The following is a 19,434-nucleotide window of genomic DNA, read 5'->3' on the forward strand; positions in this document are numbered from 1 at the left end:
CCCCCCAACCCCCCAGCCAACCCCACTGCCCACAAGTTCCCCCAAACAGCATGAGCATAGAGCGAGTAGAAGAAGGTCGGAGAGGGGGCCATCCTTTCTCATGCCCAGATCGAAATATGAGCTGAACGTGCCAGGCAATGGTATCAATATACCGAGTTGGAAGCAAACCTTTACCCAAGATGGCTGCTCTTTTGGTTTCGGTGAGGGGGCAGGGGGGAATCTACTCATGATTAACAATGCTACCACATACTGTACCATGTTGCAAAGAGAAACTATCTTTGGGGGTGAATTTTAGAGTTGCTGTGTTATAATTTAATTTTTTTTTTTTTTTATGGCCAGTTATTTAAACCTTTCTGCCATTCTTCGCTCTGAGAAAATGACAAACCAAAACTCTTAATTTCTCACAATTGAGTGTCGTCCATCGGTCTAGTATATGTGATTTCAATTTACTCAACTCAACTGTATTTATAGAGCACTTTAAAACAACCATCGCTGTATACAAAGTGCTTTACATGGAGCAAATATCATATATGCTACAAACAGAATCCGCTGGAAAATTGAGCTTTTGAACATCCATCCATCCATTTTCTGAACCGCTTTATCCTCACAAGGGTCGCGGGGGGGTGCCAGAGTCTATCCCAGCCATCTTCGGGCATTAGGCAGGGACACGCTGAACCGGTTGCCAGCCAATCGCAGGGCACACAGAGGCGAACAACCATCCGCGCTCACACTCACACGAGGGACAATTTGGAGTGTTCAATCAGCCTGCCACGCATGTTTTTGGAATGTGGGAGGAAACCGGAGTATCCGTAGAAAACCCACGCAGGTCTGGGGAGAACATGCAAACTCAACGCAGGAAGGCTGGAGCCGGGATTGAACCCACGACCTCTGCACTGTGAGGTCAACGTGCTAACCACTGGACCACCGGGCCACCCGCTTTTGAGCCTTAAATATTCAAACCAGTGTCTTTTCTGGCATGGCGTCTTGGAATTTTTTGTGGGTCTCCTCAATGTGGGCATGCCTAACAAATTTGATGTCACTAAAGTAAACAGGCTTTGGTTTGATTTGGGCAACAGAGGATTTTGCCAAGCTGCCAAGTCATCTGAATTTTTCAAATTCGGCGACATTTGAACAAAATCCTTTGGAAATTTTGTCATTGAAGGGTCCAGAAATGACCATAAAATCAAAACCATTCGAACCAAAACTGCAGACTTCCTGTGTCTTTTCAGGCTATAGCTTCCAAGACTTTTCGTAGGCCTACTCATTAACTGATACTCATGCCTACCCAAATCTCATGTTCTTAAGCGAAACCAGCTTCAGGGGCTGAATTTAAAATAAAAATCCGCGGTGCGCAACAGAGCCAATTTTGGTGTAGTCGGGCCTCAATAATAGGAGAGTGAGAGGGGGACAAGACAGGTAATGAGAATGGTGGGGAGGAGGGGGTGGGGTGGGGATAAGGCAGCGGAAAGAGCAAATGAGCGAGCGAGGTGAGTGAGTGAGAGAGGTAGAGCGAGGCAGCACACTGCAGATCCTCGCCCACTGTCGCCTCTCCGCCAGCAGAGGAGACGACAGCGCAGGAGGGAGGACACCATGGAGGAGCCTCTCTGGAGCCTCCGACAGCAACTCTCCCGCTGACCGCCACCAACTCCTCCTCCTCCTCCTCTTCCTCCCTCCATCCTTCCATCACTCCTCTCCATGTGGATGTCCTTCTACTCATCCTGCCTCAAAGTGACCCGCTCTCTACATCATCTTGGCTCTTTTTAGGACTACCGTTTTGTTTTTTTTCCTCAGCTGACCTCCCCCCAAGCTGAGTGGATTTACTTCTTTTTTTTTTTTTTTTTTTTCTTGGGACTCCCGGACTATGGGGCGGCGGAGGGGCAGCTGGCACCTCCTGGTGCCACTGCTGCTTCTCCTGGGCTGCGTTTTCCGGCGGGATCTCGCGCAGACGGATGACGGCGGGAAGTCCGTCTACTTCTGGGAAACAGGTAGAGCTGAACCCGATGTCTTGTTGATCTGCGAGTATGTCATTTGTAGGTGTCGGTGGGTCACGGGTGTCAAATCAAATCAAGACAGTCGCTCTGTTTGCCTTCAAAACAACTTGAATGAAATCAAACCCGGACAGGGAAGATGACCCCGATAACAACTCGCTGTGATCCGTGTTGCACTGGATTACGCTCCTTTCAGGTGATGCCATTCAGGCATTATTCCAGAACGGGAAGGGAGGAGGAGGAGGAGAGAGGGCAGTTTTTGATGGATTTGACACAAGGTCACGTGGTGTTGAGTATTTCTTGTTACGGAGAATGTAATTGGTTGACGTGGCTACACAAGGATTGTTGTTCGACTTTTACGTGTGAGATCACACATGGATTGTCCTTGCTTAACGTGGGGCTAATGAAGGGGCTAAGAGCTACATAGGGTATTGTTAGTTTCAACTTTTAAGTGTGAGATTCATTTGTTAACTTGGCTACCTTGAGAATGCCATTGCTGAACGTGGCTACATAGGGCTTGTCGTTAGTTTAACTTTTATGTGCAGGATCATGTGCATTAGGTGACTTTACAAGGAATGCCAATTAGCATGGCCACACAGGTTGGAGTTGAACGTGTGAGATCATGTGCATTAATTAACATGGCTACACATGGAATATTGTTCATTGACATTGCTCCAAGGGAGATGCCATTGGATTATTCTTTGTTCACATCGCTACGCGCCGATTGTGTTTCGTTCAACTTTAAAGTGTGAGAATCAAGCGCATTCGTCAAGGTGGCTACACAGGGAATGCCATTGCCGAACGTGGCTACAAGGGGATTTTCATCTCCGTGGCTACACACGGATTTTTTTCAAGCTGGATTTACCCATGACATCTGGTGCATTACTTCAAATTTAACAAGGCTACCCGGGAATGTCGTTAATGTGGCTACACAGGGATTGCAGAACTGAGCTCTACGATGGAAGCGATGTAGCGCAATTAACAGCTACCCTGTGTGTATGTGTGCGTTAATGTACCAATTTCTGTTCGCCCATCTATGGCATTTCGTTGTGTTTTTTTTTTTTTTTTTTTTTGAGCTAGCAGACGGTCGTTACACAAAATTGGTTTTTTGTTGTTGTTTAAATCTACAACAATTATTTCTCTTTTGTTGTAGGCTCTGTTTGTACCTTTTGCCGGTGGGTTGAAGTAACAGCGATGTTTATTTCTGTTCGCCTCGCTTTCCCAACCTACTGTACGTTTGCATTAAGCTAGTGGACTTGGGCACAATGATATGCTTTGGTTGAAAATGTTGGTGTTGAAATAGATGCGCGTTTAAATGTCTCACTTTACCTTCATTTGAAACACTGTGCGAGTGAGAGTCTTCTCATCTTCCCAAAGTGATGTCATATGATCCTTTCCCATTTCTTATCAGCGAGAGTGAGAACAGTCATTAAAGAACCCTATATAAATTTAAAAAAAAAATGTATGGACTCTTACTATATTGCGGATAGACATCAGTCGTGGGTGGTTCAGGAACGTATGCCCTGCGATAAATGCGGTTTCGCCATTTCCTAGTTTGCATTCAAACCATGTCATCGTTTGCCTGTCAAACTTTGCCCCCTCAATTGCCGACTCCATGCCTGTCGTGCCTTGTGGTGCTTGCCCACCTCGTCATTTGACGCAGCTCGCCACCTCTTCTTGCATCTTTAAAGAGGATGTAGCTCGCTAAGGAGATTAAAGCAGCGAGGATTTACCAAGCCAGGAAAGGGAGCGGACTTGAGGAAGGGGAGCGGCATGCAGTCAGCGGAGAGAGAGCAACTTAACCTACATCCGCCCCGCTGTTCGGTCGGCCACGATTACGCCCTGGCTCCCACGCCACGCCACCTTTCTCCTGCTTCTCAATGGGTGGAAACGCTCCGGGAGGGCTGCGTGCTTTGAAATGTAATCCAGTCCAGCCAGTGGGAGTCTAGTTGGCCTCAGCGTAATGTATCGCATTGATTGCGAGCCCGGAGTCTTTGTATTACATTCACACAATTTAAGGCTTTGAGTGAATCCCTGATGTGTTTGAATGATTCAAATCAAAATGCCATGAAACTGATCCCGTGATTTCGGAGCTTTTCCAATTATCAGTCATCGCTTGTTTGATTTTTTTTTTGCTTTGACTTCCGAGCCTAAATTTAACCCTTTCAGGGACAGCGGTGACGAAAGGAGACAGCTTATCATGTTATCAGGTTACAGGGTGGATGAAAGGGTTGTAAGTTATAAGTTGGCTTGATATACAACGACGTGAAGTGAAGAAAAAAAAAATGAAGGAGCAGTTAAAATGTGAACGAAGCAACCAACCAAGTAGCTAACTAACTAACGTCAACTAAATGTGTCGATTCATAAAAACGTCGCATTTAATTCCACGCACTGACTTAGTGGTCAGTGCCCCACTCTGGCCACAATGCGAGTGGACTGTAACCGGTAAAATGTTCACTGGAATGTAACGGCTTCTTCCTGAGACCGTCCAAAAGATTTACGGAAAGCGCTTTTCCAGCTCCCACGCCACGCCACCTTTTGCTTTTTCAATGGGTGGAAAAGCTCCGGGAGGGCTCCGTGCTTTGAAATGTAATCCAGCCACTGGGAGTTTAGTCGGGCTCAGTGTAACATATCGCATTGATTGCGAGCCCGGAGTTTTTTCCCCTCGGCCGATTCGCACATTTTAGGGCTTTGAATGAATCCCTAACGTGTTTTTCTTTATTCTTTAAATCAAAATGCGATTATGTTTGTTTTGGGTTGTTGTTTTTTTTTTTTCCCCCATTCCGCCATGCACATCATCGACAAAGTGTGATGGTGTTTGTGTACAATTGTGCGCTGAGGAGGGAATATTCTTGTGGCAAGCGATATGCTGATGTTTTGCATATTGATGAGTCTGGAGCTCAAATGCGGGGCCTGTCTCGAAAACTGTGGGGAATAGGCCGTGTCTTTCCTTGCCTTACCTCCCCGCCTCGCTTTTTATTTGCTTGTGCGGAAATATCTCTTTTTTTGGAAGGTGAGGCGGCTCAGAGCAGTTTTGTGCTCTGAGCTCTCTACTGAGAGACAAAATCACTGAAGGTAGTGCTGAGGATAACAGATAAGATGAATGAAAGTGAGAGATCCGAGGCTAACACAACCTATGATGAAGGCAATAAAGGCATGACACACTTTACTGGCCCCTTTGAGACACCACCTTCCATTTCCAGTTCTATTCTTTTTTTTCCATAATACTAGAGCGCAGTCCTTACCTCTGCCAAGCACGGATGCGAAGGTAAGAAGTGCAGTTCTTCTACCAGTTTGTCAGTTAGAAGCAACATGCGAAAGCAACAATGTGATGCACCTTAAGATGCCACCGAGTAAATTATTACTTTTTTTTTTTTAATATCTATTGTTTTTCCGTTTTATACATTGTCTTTATATTTTATGCTTGTTTGAAGCAGCCATTATGGGCAAATTTGAGGAGTCTCTGAAAGTGAGAAAAAAACAATAGCACTGAACACCAGTTTCACTGATCAACACAAAATTTGGTTCTCCATGTCTATCATATCAATCAGTATGCTCGAAAAAGTCTCAAGTATCCATGCCTGAAATTGAACAGGAAGTCAGCTATTTTGGTTCAAACATTTTCAGGGGATTCAAAACTTCTGGAAAGTGAAGAAAAATACATAAATAGCCCCAAACACCAATATCACAAACTGACATGAAATTTGGTGGACATTGCTATCATTCCATAATGCACAGGAAAGTCACAAGTAAGCGATTTTGGGCAAATTTGAGAATTCTCCCAAAGTGTGAAAAAATTACCCCCAACACCAGTATGACCAAATTGAGACCATACTGGGTGGACCTGTCTATCATAACAGGATGCACGAACAAATCCGAAGGATCCGTGACTGAAATTAAAACAGGAAATCTTTATTGCTTATTTATTTATTTCCTATTTTTTGTGGTGACTTCCATGGCTTGTGTACTTTGAGAAACTCCTACTGTGGAATTTGTCCAATTGAAGGCAGGTATCATAAAACGGAGAGGTAAAGTATTGTAAGGCATTTTTTTTTTTTCCGATGGCAGCTAATGTAGGCTAAATAGAAACAACTGTTGATGACGGTAGCCACAGTGCAGCGATTTCAACCTGCTTTCCTTTTTGTCTGCTGTCAGGGGAACTTCTCGTGGCATCCCCAATCAAACATGGGACCGCACCTGCTTATTCGTACCATCACCATCAAGTCATCAAATGTTGTGGTATTCATTCTGGGAACTCATGGTTTCGCCCGCAGAGGCACATACATGCTCACATGACATGACATATACTCCCTCCCTAGTGTCTGGTGTGCACTTCATTACGCTCGCCGTAGGCGCGAGCTGCCAAGACCTTCCCATGCTTGCAATTACAGGTGCAATATCTGGCTGAGGTGTCTCAGAGCCAACCTCAGAAATTGCCTTTGCAGTTTTGACAATATTTGAGCAAACTGCAAGGGGGAAAAATTATAGAAATCTTTGTCATGAAAACTAAGATCTACTGTAGGACTCGCTCATCAGCTGACCGTCAAGGGCTCATTAAGGCAGCTGAGTCGGCAGCAAGAGAGACGACTATTCTTCTTGCGTGCAGGGCAGATACTCTTTGAACTGTATGCTGCACTAGTCAGGAAATGATCGGGCTTTGGGGTAAAACTTAAGGATGAACCTAAAATGACCTTTACAGGTGAACTTCATTTGACCTTCTCGGAACTTTTAAATACACAATTGCACATGCAAAATGTTTTTGTTTTTTTTTTTAGTTTTTTTTTTTTAACTTGCTGTTCTCCAAACAGGAGCTGAACATCAAAATTCATAATAAGGGATTGATCCTTTGACTAGAACAAAAAATAACCATTTCATTTGGTTTAATGGAGAGTTTACTGGAGGCGGGGAAAGAAAAAAAAAAAAGAAACATTGGATGGATCAAACTTCGTTCATTCTAAGCAAAATTGGCAAATGCAAAATGAATTATGTGAAACCGGGACTTTGAAATGTGAACGTTATAGGGGTGCGTTTGGGGTCGTACAGAGCGATGTGGCAGTTCCCCGACAGGCCCGATGTTAGCCCGCCTGCCTTCCCCTGGCGCGGCGGCAACAAAGGTTGTCATCTACGCTCTGTGGGTCGTTCGCGGCTGCCTCCGCAATCACCACTGAAGGGTGACATCTCGGAATTTGATGGAGAGGCAGCTTAGGTTGTGAATACAAATATATCGCGGATCATCATACACACTTCCACTATATAACGGATTTGTTCCTTTAGTGTAGAACCAAAATATACCGGACGGCACTGCTGTCTACTGGAAATGATACGATGTGATTAAGAAGAAGAAGTTTGTATGGGTTGCTGCTTCTAATGTGTGAACTTATGCTGTACCTATTGAAAGTTGATACGTAAACGCTGTCACCTCTCAAGTCTCATGAGCTTGTCTATGGCGTTTCACATTAAGCTACTCGACTTTCGTAAGAAAAAAATTGAATATTTTTGGTGCTCAAGTATGTAGCATTTCATTTTTCAAAGGGCACATTCATCACTTCTCACTGCTTCATTTCCACATTGCTGGATTTTTTCACCACAAAATCCCAATGATGACTTTCAAAAAAAATGTGTCGTGAGAAAAAAAATAAACACACACACACACACACACACACACACACACACACACACACACCTTTGATTTTGGCTGGAATGTGAGTTTCGCTGGGGGCTAGCGTGTTATGCTAATGCTTCCTACTCCCAAAATTATATTTTATTCTGCAGTATTTTGAAACTTGGTATCGGGGATTTGGAATTGTTATTTTAGACAAGCACACATTAGTGTCAACTCAAATAACTTCATCAGCAACCTCACTAAGTTTTGAAATAAAAACTGTCATCTCTGTTTAGCCACAGCAGCCGCCCCGCTGAAATACAGCAGCTGCGAGCTATTAGAAAATAAACAGACAGTATCCATGCGGCGTCTCGGCCTGCTACATTAAACATTCCAGCAGGAATCTCTTTCCCGCCCGGAGGAGACAAAAACAGGAGCGCGGCTCCATGCCCCTGTTGGGAATACCAGTTTATGTTCGACTCTTGGTGACCCTCATTAGCATAGTACCTGAGGTCTAACAAAAATGAGATCCTTAGCAACAAATTTAGGCCACGCATAAGAATTAAGATGCCTTCTTTGGGATTTGGTGGTTTACAGTGAGCCTAGGGCTTTTATTTAAACCGTTTTTACGCCTGTGTTTTTATTTCCATTCATTAGTAGGAGTAGAACGACAGGCTAATGAATTGTCGTGACTCGCTACTAAAGGTTCCGTGGGACCTTCACCCGGAAGACTTGAGTCACTGAGTGGAAAGCAGCATACAGTACATTAACGCTCGACTCTTCGGGCAGTGATATTGCTTTTCCCGTCCCAATTTAAGATTATTCAAGGTCTTGAAGAGGAAGATTATTCAAGGATTCAGGGTGTTTTATTGTCATCACAGCACACATTTCCACGTGATATGGCATGAAATACAATACCCGAGGTCCCAGGATTGCTTAAGATTATGCTTACAAACCTGAAGTTGGTACTGGTGGACTTTGACTCTGGGAAGCATTTTGCCAGGTGGCAATTTTGCAGTCGTGCTCCTGTGTCAATTGGCGAGCCACTGGCCAGGGAATGATATGCTCGCAAAAGCGACAAAGCCCAAGATGTCAAATGTGGATGGCCTCACAGCTATCCAAATCATACCTGACACTCAACTAAATTACTTCTACAATAATAATTAGATATTCAGATCCATAACTTGACCCGTATGACAAACAATGGTTGAGGTGTCGCTTCATTCTGAAATTAGCCTGTTTTAAGGGGGCGGTTGTGTCTCGTGCAAACAAACCACTGCTCACCCTCATGAGTGTATTTCAGGACAAGGTTGAGATTCATAAATGCGTGCATTCAGAAATGCGCGTAGCATGGCTCGGTGACACAGTGGCCTATCGGGGGGAAAAAAAAAATATGTTCTGCTGCTGTTGCAATATGGATGAAGTAAGGCAGAGGCGGCGGGGGGAATCCTCTTATCTCACTCTAAATAAAGTTTTTTGGATGAAGTATAATCTCTAAGCCCGGCGAGTTTGCTGTATCAGTAATAGCCAGGTTTAGTGTAAGCTGCACCATTTAGAACAAAACCACTCTTTGGCATCGCGCTCGGCTTGGGGATGGATGGGAGCGTTTAGCAAATGCGCAGAGGCGTCACTTATGCCACCAAACAGATCAATCTGGCCCAGACGTGGAAAGATTTTTTTAAATGGAGTGCACTGTCATGGCATGGCTCTGTCGGAAAACCATTAGGGCCGCGGTGACGCGGAACAGCAGAAGTCGGCGCGAGCTAATTTTTCCACTTTAATACTGCTTCATTTCCGCTTGACTGCTGCTGCTGTTGATGCGAATGCTAGTCACGAATGCCAAGGCGGCGACAAGGCTCAATTTTTGCTGGTGAAGGCATAGGTGGGATCAAGTCACTGATGTCAGTCGCAAGTAAGGCTCGAGTCTTACCTTAAGTCTGCAGTCAGTGCCCAAGTCATTTTGTCTTGCGCAAGTCAAGTCACCTCATGAATGCAGTCTTGCCTGCAGTGTCGTATCATCTTAAAGCGAGAAGACCAATAACAACAAATAACCTCTGGGATCAAGTCACATGTGCGCGTCTCAAGTAAGTCTCAAGTCTTGGCGAATTGCACTCATGTAATGTGTACGCCGTCTCAACATGTCATGTCGAGAAATGTTTTTTTTTGCATTAGTTTATGGAGTTGTTAATTCCCCCATGTGACTTGAAGCATTCAAGACTCCAAAATTTAACTCAACCTAATCAGAATTTCAAGATTTTTGTGTCTTCAAAGTACATTTTGCGTGCAAAGTGATTTTTAAAATTCATTTGTACTTCGAATGTCGTGCAAAATCTACAAAAGAAGAAGCTTATTTGCATGCCCAAAGGCTCTTTGCCGTATTTCCAGTCCCAGAATCTCCAGGTAACGCTGCAGGCTGAATTGGGGAAACCGCATCATTTCCTGCTCTAACTCCACCCTCGGAGTTTTGTGGGCAGGGAGTCTCGCAAAGGTCTCATCCCCGCGGTATTTCGCCAAAACTCGTCTGCAGGTCAAAGGACAAACAAATCCAGCGGCCATATTGCGAGCACTTAAGCGTCATTCAAACTTGCCCATTCTTCCCAGGAGGAAGCTCCCGTGACATTTACCTGGAGAGAGCGTTTTGCTGCCTCCTGATTTTTTCTTTTTTTTTTCCATTAATGCCGCCAAGGCTCAGGCATAAATATCCTGCCGCCCGTCAGCGTTGTCCTTAATCTTTCATCTCTCCCCCTCCTGTCAATCAGTTGTATGTTTGTGTTATCATAGGGCAGTTGTGCTGCAAATCTAAAATGTACAGCCAAACTCAATAGTCAGGGAAAGTCTCTACTTGGTATGTAATTCCCTAACAGACATGTAAACAGAGTGATTTGATGTAGTCAGGCAGTATTAAGGCTATTACGCTTGGAAGTAGATGAAAACATGACATTCGTGTATTGGCTCTTATGTAACCAGCATTGCTTGGGTGATTGAAGATCGCACTGTAATGCTGGATTACTCAGATGCTTTGCTGGACAAATGACTGGGCACTTTGAAGGGTTTCCAGCTCTGTTTTGTCCTGGTGAAAATGTACCCGTAGTGCCGTTGGGAATATTTGAAAATTCATCCCTCAAAGTCACCTTAACCTTCTCATGCACCCTGTAACCTGATAACATGATGAGCTGTCCACTGTAGTAACCGCCGTCCTTGAAAGGGTTAACATAGCAACATGAAATGTGGTGAACACGTCTATCATGATGAAACCCACAAAAAAAAGTCTTAAGAAGAGCATAGCTGAAAACATTTTGGTTTGAAGCATCCATTTTGTGGTCATGTAGCCATTTTCGGGAGCCCTCCATAGACAGATCAACTCCCTGGACACAAGTCTGATGGACGTTGTCAGATTCTGAATAATGTTCGCTTTTCTCATTGCGTGCGGGCGCAGCACAAAAGCAATATTTTGATGATTCACCAAAAAACACAAACGGGAAGTCAACTGTGGTGCACGAGGGAATGGTATAAAATTCAGCCCTTGAGCCGTTTTACCAAAGCAACGTGATATTCGGTGAGCAGGTCTACCATGTGTAGACTCACAGAAAAGTGTCAAGATGTCATGGCTGAAAACACAGAGGACATCTGCTAGTTAGAATCTCATTTTATCGTAAAGCGCAACCATCATAATTTCTTCTTTTGAACCTAGAGTAAAATCATGTCCACAGTAAAATTATAATGTACAGTGGTACCTCTACTTACGAAATTAATTCTTCTGGAAGAAATTTCTGAACTCGAAAATTTTGTTAGTAGAGACGCATTTTCCATGTAAATGCCCAAATCCCCCCCCCCCCAAAAAAACATTCTGACATAAATGTTGTATATGTAACAAATACATGTTACAATTAAGATATTGCGCAATAAATGTGAGTTGTGTAGAATGCAAAAAACAAAGAATAGAGTCAAGAATAAAAATGATGGTCATTTAACTTTTAACTGCGTCCTCGTCATCTTTTGTCCATGTTCTCTCTCAGAAGTGTTTTTTGCCTGGCGTTTTGTAAAGAACTGATCCAAGGACGTTTGCTTTTGTCAGCTTTTAACAATCCTTTGAAAATGTCCAAGGCAAAAAGCAGCATAGTGGGCGATCGCCGGACTTATGAACACTTTTCTTTTCACTTTTCACATTTATGTCAAACTATCGGAACGTCTCATCGCCCGAGGGGCGAATGACTAGGACGCTGCATAGATACATATCTTATCTCCACCCATAGACACAAACAAGAGGTCCCTCTTAGCCAATGGAATGCCAGGATGATGCTCAGTAATAGCCAATGGCAGAGCAGCTATAAGAATGTTGCGTTTAGCAAACTCGGACCGGCGACTCGCAGCCCATGTTGTATTTTTACCTTTCGTATCTTGAAATTTCTTTTGCACAAGAGGCAGTATTTTCCTGTTAGACGTTTCACAACCTGAACATTTCGTATGAAGAGACGTTCGGAAGTAGAGGGACCACTGTAATGTATACCAGCTAAAATCTCTTTGTTCTCAAAGTAGGAAGAACAATAACATAATATAATAATTATAAAACAAAACATTTCATAACATCATTGTGGATTTTTTTTCTCTTTAGGAAATCAATGATGCAGACAAGTGCTATCGTAACAGTCTGAATGAGTATGCCCAAGGTTCCTTTTTAAATAGCTCTCCCCGCTATCACCGCTTCCCGACCCTGAAGTAATTTCACGGCTAAGTCAAGGCATCCGTCACAATCTGTCAATGTCAAGGACCTCGTGGCCTTACCGCAGACATTTAATGTGTACCTACCAGAATGAATATGCCGCTTATCACAACACCTCACACATGTACGGTTAACCGCATAAAGCGTGGTTGAGCTGTGAGCTGTTCTTTGTGGGCCTCATTAAAAGTGACCCAGAAAGTGCCAGGTGCTCTCAGAGTGAAAGTGACAGCGTGTTTGCTTTGGTTAATTGTTAGTGACAGTGTTTGCCAATGCCTAAATTGATGGCCACGTTCTGTGAAAGAGCATTGACTCCCCCCCGCCCCCACCTCGCTCCCTTCTTTGCTTTTTCTTCTTATTGCCTGTAGAATAGCCAAGCCACGAACGAGCTATGATTAGCCCAACAAAACCGCAGCGATCATTTCTCTCAAGCTGCACACTAATGCCTAATTAGCGTTTAACATAAAATCACGGCGCATGATCAAGTACTGCAGATGCGTGTCAATGTTTCGAGAAACCAAAATATGCATGAATCTTTTAGCGTGAAGCACGTGTTAGGGTAAATTTTCAGGTGTCCTCAAAAGACAAACTTGTTCTCGAGATTTTGTTTGTTTCCCAACAAGTTACAAATTGGGATTGTTTTTTTATTCACCCTCAAAGCCCTTTACAGCTTTGAGGGTGAAATTTGGTCGAGATTTCTATTATGAATAGACCGATAAAAGTCTCAAGAAGCCACACACAAAAACTCACAGGATGTCTGCCATTACCGGTTATGGCAGAACCTGGAAATGAAATGCTAAAATGTGCATTCAGCGACACTAGGCTACTTGATAGAAATCGCACTTGTAGCGTCTCGCCTCACAATCACCACAAGTAACGAGTATTTATGACATACGGAGGAGACATAAAACGGGCCGCCTCGGCAGCAAACTCGTTGGTGATTCATCCAGTTTTAGATCAGACGATAATAATGACATCATGTGCCTCATTTAAAGCTGCTCGTTGGAACAATATGAAGAGAAAGAGATGACGGAAAGGACGCCGTAGCATGTTGGCAGATGAGGTGGAGAGGATTTGCTGGGAGGAAAAGAGAGAAGGCTCAGCATCGAGTATCAATGCAATAGGAAACGAGTCACCAACGTTGAAGGCAGTGGTGGGAAATAACCACTTTTTTTTTTTTTTTGTATTTTATACTCTGTTGTTGTTATTGTTGTTTATATCGTGGTATGAATTAGAAGTGGACAGGAAGATGTTCGTGTGTTTTGGGTTTTTTTTTTTTGTTTGTTTTTTTAAGAAAAATAACACAATCTCGCACTTGTCATGACATACTGGTCAAAGGTAAATTTTAATCAAAGGTGGCTTTTTGTGTTCCTACTCCTTAAATATATTTTTGATGTAGATTAAAAAAAAAAAGGATTTTTCCTACCACATCAGGTTTTTTTGTTTTGTTTTTAAGTTGGACCTACAAACGCTTGCGCAATAGGGATTTTTACCATGCATTGTAATTTTTATATATATATATATATATATATATATATATGTATATATATATATATATATATATTTGTAATACATTTTACTTGAACAATACAGAGTATGTATTTGTGGTATTCACACTTCATTTACACTGCCTTGAACTGTTTTTTTTTTTTTCAATTATTTATGTCCTACTTGTAATATAAAATCCTCTGTCCTGATTTCTGATCAACACTCAGCCCTGCTATGCTCGTGGTACTTTTCTGACATAAATTGACAAGAAAAATATTTTCTACTTTTGTACTTAAGTACATTCAAGAGGTCTGTACTTCTACATAAGTAGCCTGCAGATGTCAGTAGTTTTAGCACCTCTGTTTGGAGCAATATTGTGACAGTGAAGGAGCGGCAGGCTAATCAGCAGTGACAAGGCCTTGGATTAAAACCATGCTGCCAGATGGCTGTGGCGGGAGCAACGTGGCGACCCCGCGATCTGCTTCTGTAAATACTGACGTCCACGGCACGGTAGCCTGGTGTCAGCTGTCATTGTCTGGCTGCAAGAAGCCATCATGTGACCATTAAGAAACTTAGTTGGGAAGAAACATCTCATGGCACACCACCAAATCCAATGTGAAAGAGCGCAACAATTTGGCAAGATGCGCAAAACATTTTGAAATGCTACGGGAGCTGACGATCATTTTGAAAATGGAAGCCAAACGCATACATTTCAAGTCGGCGACCGTTGGCGTCCATCTCTCCATTGAGCCTTCACTCTAAGTGGCAGCAACGTTGAACAGGGAGTCCCGCAATGGTCTCTATGTTAAAGAACCAATTCCACATGTCGATTATATCAAAGCTGTATGGCCGATGCTTGTAACAACACATTCTGACTCAAAATCGCAAAAGAATTCAGTGAGTTTGAATGAACTTGGAGCAAACATAACCATGATGCGGGCTATATGCGCATCAGCAACCAGCCAAGGCTTACTCTAGATAATACCTATGGTCTCCACAGCTGGCTACTTCCAGTTGTTTGACTGACCAGCTAATGAACTGTCTGACGAACAAACTGACCAACTATCATTCGGACTGACTAGCTAAGTGCCCGTCTGGCTGATTAACTGACCAACAGCTAACTGACTGTCTGAATGACTAAATGAACAACCAGCTACATGACTAACTGAGTGACTAACTGATCAACCAGCTAAGTGACCATCTGACTGACTGAGTAACCAGTTTCCCGAATGTCTGATTGTCTGACTAACTCGGCTAGAACATAGCATGCCCAGATAGTCGCACCAAATGCTCCATTTTACAAGCTTTCTCCAAGATTGCTTTGCATTATGCTGATGGGTCATCGGTAGCTGGCGAAGCTACAGTAGCTGCTACAAACAAAATACCATCTCGGATGGCATCTGGCAGTTCATTCATCATCCTTTGTTTCACTATTTATTCAGATGTTTATCCATTAGGTGCTATGTCCTCCTTTGTAGTGAGGCTGCTGTACTCACGTTTCTATCCCGGGAAAAAGCACTTAGCTTGAACTTAAGTGTACGCGCGCAAACGCACACACACGCACACATGCACACGCGTAAGAGGGTGCATGTGTTATCCACTGAGAGAAAGTTGGCATTTAGCTGAAAGATCGCGTCGATAGCTGGGCAGCTTTTCACGTGGTTTAGCCTATATTGGTCACACCTTGGCTTCTTGCTTGGGTCACCTTGGAACAGAGACTGTTTCTGGTATCATTTATTGTAATTCTTTGTTATCAGCTATATTTTTACCTTGTTTTGATGTGGTCTATTTTAAATGGCATTACCTCATTACATAAAGGGCTGTACTACACCAAAGCAGAGCAACTCGAAAGACGCCTGTCTCACTGACTCATTTGATAGAGAAATCATGATGATCGTATTATGCTCCACTCCTGTAGGTCAGTGCTCCCCAATCACTGGTATTGGACTGCGGCTCATTTCGTACGAGGTCGCACCGAGACAACCCCCTACCCACATCCCCCTATAGCTGGGTGATTTTATGATTAGAAATCATAATATTAGGTGACCAGTTGGGAGCTCTGAGAATATTGATTCTGTCAGACACAGCAGAAAGGTGTGCAACTGGAGCCAATCAGCTTTTCCTTCTAATGTTGGTTTTCAAGTTGAAGTAAACAGAATACGCCAATAAATAGAAAAAGAAGCAGTAAACAGAACGTAATACTAACAATGACCAAACATGCAGCCAAACGCGTAGCTGAAGGGCAGCCATGACTTGGCGTAACTGTCCGAACATTAAGTTATTTTGACAACAGAAGTTTGCAAATAACTAGCCGGCACCAATCAATCATGTCATCTTTTGATCATGTACATTTGCAGGTACCAATGATGCTCATGGCGTGTCGGACCATAACTTAAAAATTATTGGGGTTTGTTTTTAGGTTTTAAGGTGTATTCATTGTTCCTGAGGCATCCATTTTTAGTAGCTCACATTATTTTATATTTTTCGCCATTTGTTGTCTCGTTGAATAAAAATGCTTGAAATAAATGTTGAGTTACTCGATAATTATCTCCACTTGCTGACTCAACAAACATCCAACCAATCAGCTAGCTTGTTAACTAGCTACTATATGTGTCATGTTCCGTATTCGACAGCAGGTGGCAGGCACTCACTCTGCCACCTGCACACCTGTTGCGCATTTGTTTGTGATTTCATCTGCTTTATCTTGGCGCTCCGGCTGTCAACTCATTGCCGGAGTATTGCTTGCCGTGCCATTGCTATTGCCCATGCTCGCATTTGTATTTTGTATTTCGTACTCTATTGCTGTTTCGCTGCTACTTCGTCATCCCAGTGGGATTATCTTTAACACATAGTTCTCCGCGTAAATTGTCTGATCTTTTCCTTGCCGTTTTTTGCAAGCGCTTTCTTTTCTCACTTAACATTATTTACCTGGTTCTCGTTTTGACCAGCGTTTTCTGTTGTCCTTTAAGACGGTATTTTTTCGTTTGTAATAAATATTATTTGTTTAGACAAGACCTTGTCAGTGCCTGCTATTTCGGGGATCCACCTATTCTTGTTCGCTCCGTTGCGTACGAAGCAGTTCTCTCTTTCTGCCTAGTACGCAACGTGACAATATGATTGATTAAATGGCTAACTAACAAGCTCAATGGACGTATTGATGAACTTGACTGACTGACTGACTGACTGACTGACAATCATGAATCCCTGACGACCTGACTTGCTAAGTGAATGGCTAACTGACCAACGAACTTCCTGACTGTCAAGATTGACTGATTAGCTAACTACCTAACTGACATTCTGACTGACAAGCTAACCAACATACTACTTTGTAATTGCCTGACCCGTGACTGTAACTTGAGGAATGAATCAAGCGTTTGATGATGGTATTGTAGTTTCGCGTAGTACTTCTCCTGCCACTGATGCAACATGAGCGCAACCATAAATTATGCTAGCATTGTCATTTGTAGACTCACATACAGCGCAAAGTAGAATTGAGCAGAACCCCTTTCACCCTCGAGAGGACTCATTAATGGAAAAGCAGCACACAAGATGACAACAATGTCGACAACGTGGAGTGTAATTCATCATGGCGCGTGTGACCTCCCCGTTTGCCGTTGCCGCCGCCAGGCCTTGTTGCTGCGCCCTTCCTCCACCCAAACAGGCCTGATACTCGGCACCCTGCTGAATGCTGTATGATGTTGTCCCATCGCCGCGCTCTTTAGCTAGCGCCTTACGCTTGTTGGCAAACAAAGAGTAAACACACCAGTGTAGTAAACAGCTCGGCTCGCAGAAATTAAATGTGGCACATGCTTTATATTGACGCCAACCTTCACTGCGGGCACTTCTGGTATAGCAACGCATAGCATAAAGGCCCATGGCCGGCCTGTCAAATGTACAGTTGATTAGACCACCTGTCAGAAATGCGAGAAAGGAGCATCCAGCTCCAGCATCATGCAGTGATTTAATGCAAACACGTTCACATTTTGAGCAACAATGAATGTACAAGTAAGAAGGTGCTTTCCTTATTATAGTTTTCACGGTTTCAGTTCGACTGGTTGACTGACTAATTGACCAGTTAAATAACTTGATAACAAACGAGCTCACTAACTTATTAACTGACAGACTGAATGACTGCATAACTGACTCCAAAAAACAGCCATTTGTCCAATCGAGTGACAAACCAACCAAGAAAATGACAACACACCCGTTTTTATTGATTCCATGTGCTGAGAATGAAATGACCTGGATGGGTGAAAATATTCACTGGCAGACTCTGATCGACCAATTGAGTAACTTTCGAAATTCAGTGACAATTTGCAGTTTTTGGTTCGATAACAGCAAGAATCAAGAAGTCGACGCAATTGATTTGCTTTAGCTGACCACATAAAGGGATGTTGTGGGCTGGATATGGTCCCCGGGCCTTAGATTTGGCATCTGGCATAGGCAAAAAAAACCAAAAAAACCAACAACAAAAAATGCATTGCAAATTTGTGTCACCTATTTGTTTCAGACACTCACTTCCGATTGGAGCTCATTTGGTTGAATTCCCAAGTAAGAGTTTGCCTCAGTATCAAAACCCTGGAATTGACCCAAAATGGTTGACTTTCTGTCACATTTCATGCATGAATCCTGAGGACTTTTTTTCATTTTATTTAATGCTGATAGGTGAAAGTGATGTTGGAAGCTAACTCTTTCCGGGGGGCTTGACTGAGTTTGGGGCAGGGTTAAATTTCACCAAGATTCAGACACTTGAAAAATGTTGTAAAGGCTATTCATTCATTGGAAGAATAATGATTCAACAGGTATTTGTTGTACTAAGGCGCAATTGATATGTTCGACTAAAAGGAGGTTGGATCACTCCTCTTAAGTAGTTTCCAAATGAGGGCTGGTCACTTGCATGGTGGTCTCTGTTGTTCTTATTGTACAAGACGAGATGAGGACACGGACGGTCCATGGCATTGCTGCGTTCCGCATGCCATCTTTCATTGACCACAGCGGTGTGATTGCAGGGTTCACCAGCAGGCTACGACACCAGGACTGACCTAGATTTCATAGACACACACATACACACACACACACACACACACACACACACACACACACACACACACACACACACACACACAGAAGCAGAAAATCCTCGCTTAAACATCTGGAGTCCTGCCAGGACACCAAAAAAAAAAAAATCCCAAATCGAACCCTGAGCAAGCACAGGGAATGGTTTGTGGGAACTAAACAAGACAGACGGGGATTAATATCAGTGTTTGCGCCCCCACTATGTTGCAGATTTCAAAGTGTATTTTCAGTGCCGGGCAAATCCGAATTTAGAGTCGTGCATCTTAAGTGTATTTGGAGGTTGTTTTTGGGTAGCACTGAGCGCAAGTGGAAGGCATGTAGCAAGAAGAAGAGGCAGAGGCAGTATTACTCAGTGTTCCCACAGAACTGAGAGAATAATCAGAAGTGAGAGGAAGTGATGTATGTGAAAGTCATAAGCAAGTCTCAAGTTACTTTGCAAAAAAAAAAAAAAAAAACAGTCGAGTTGCCACCAAATTTCAAGCAACTCGAGTCAAGTCACATTGCGTAGTTGTCAAGTCCTAAGCTACCCATTTAAAATTTGTCCTAAGTAACTTATGCAAAGC

The 19,434-nt window shown here is 43.2% G+C and overlaps 1 protein-coding gene across 7 annotated transcripts in view; it reads left to right on the plus strand.

Moving 5' to 3' along the window:
• Positions 1–1,511: 1,511 nt before the first annotated feature.
• thsd7ab (thrombospondin, type I, domain containing 7Ab) overlaps positions 1,512–19,434 on the plus strand; it is a 75,252-nt gene continuing 57,329 nt past the window's right edge. For 6 of the 7 annotated variants that reach the window (XM_019878777.1, XM_019878778.1, XM_019878781.1 and 3 more), the window contains exon 1: positions 1,513–1,985. In XM_019878777.1, the coding sequence (XP_019734336.1) occupies positions 1,862–1,985 (124 nt within the window). In that variant the 5' untranslated portion in view covers positions 1,513–1,861. Of the gene's footprint in view, positions 1,986–19,434 lie in introns of all 7 variants that reach the window. The other variant, XM_019878776.1, reaches the window with a different exon arrangement.

This window comes from Hippocampus comes, unplaced genomic scaffold (genome assembly GCF_001891065.2).
Source record: "Hippocampus comes isolate QL1 unplaced genomic scaffold, H_comes_QL1_v1.1 scaffold315, whole genome shotgun sequence".
Lineage (NCBI taxonomy): Eukaryota > Metazoa > Chordata > Actinopteri > Syngnathiformes > Syngnathidae > Hippocampus > Hippocampus comes.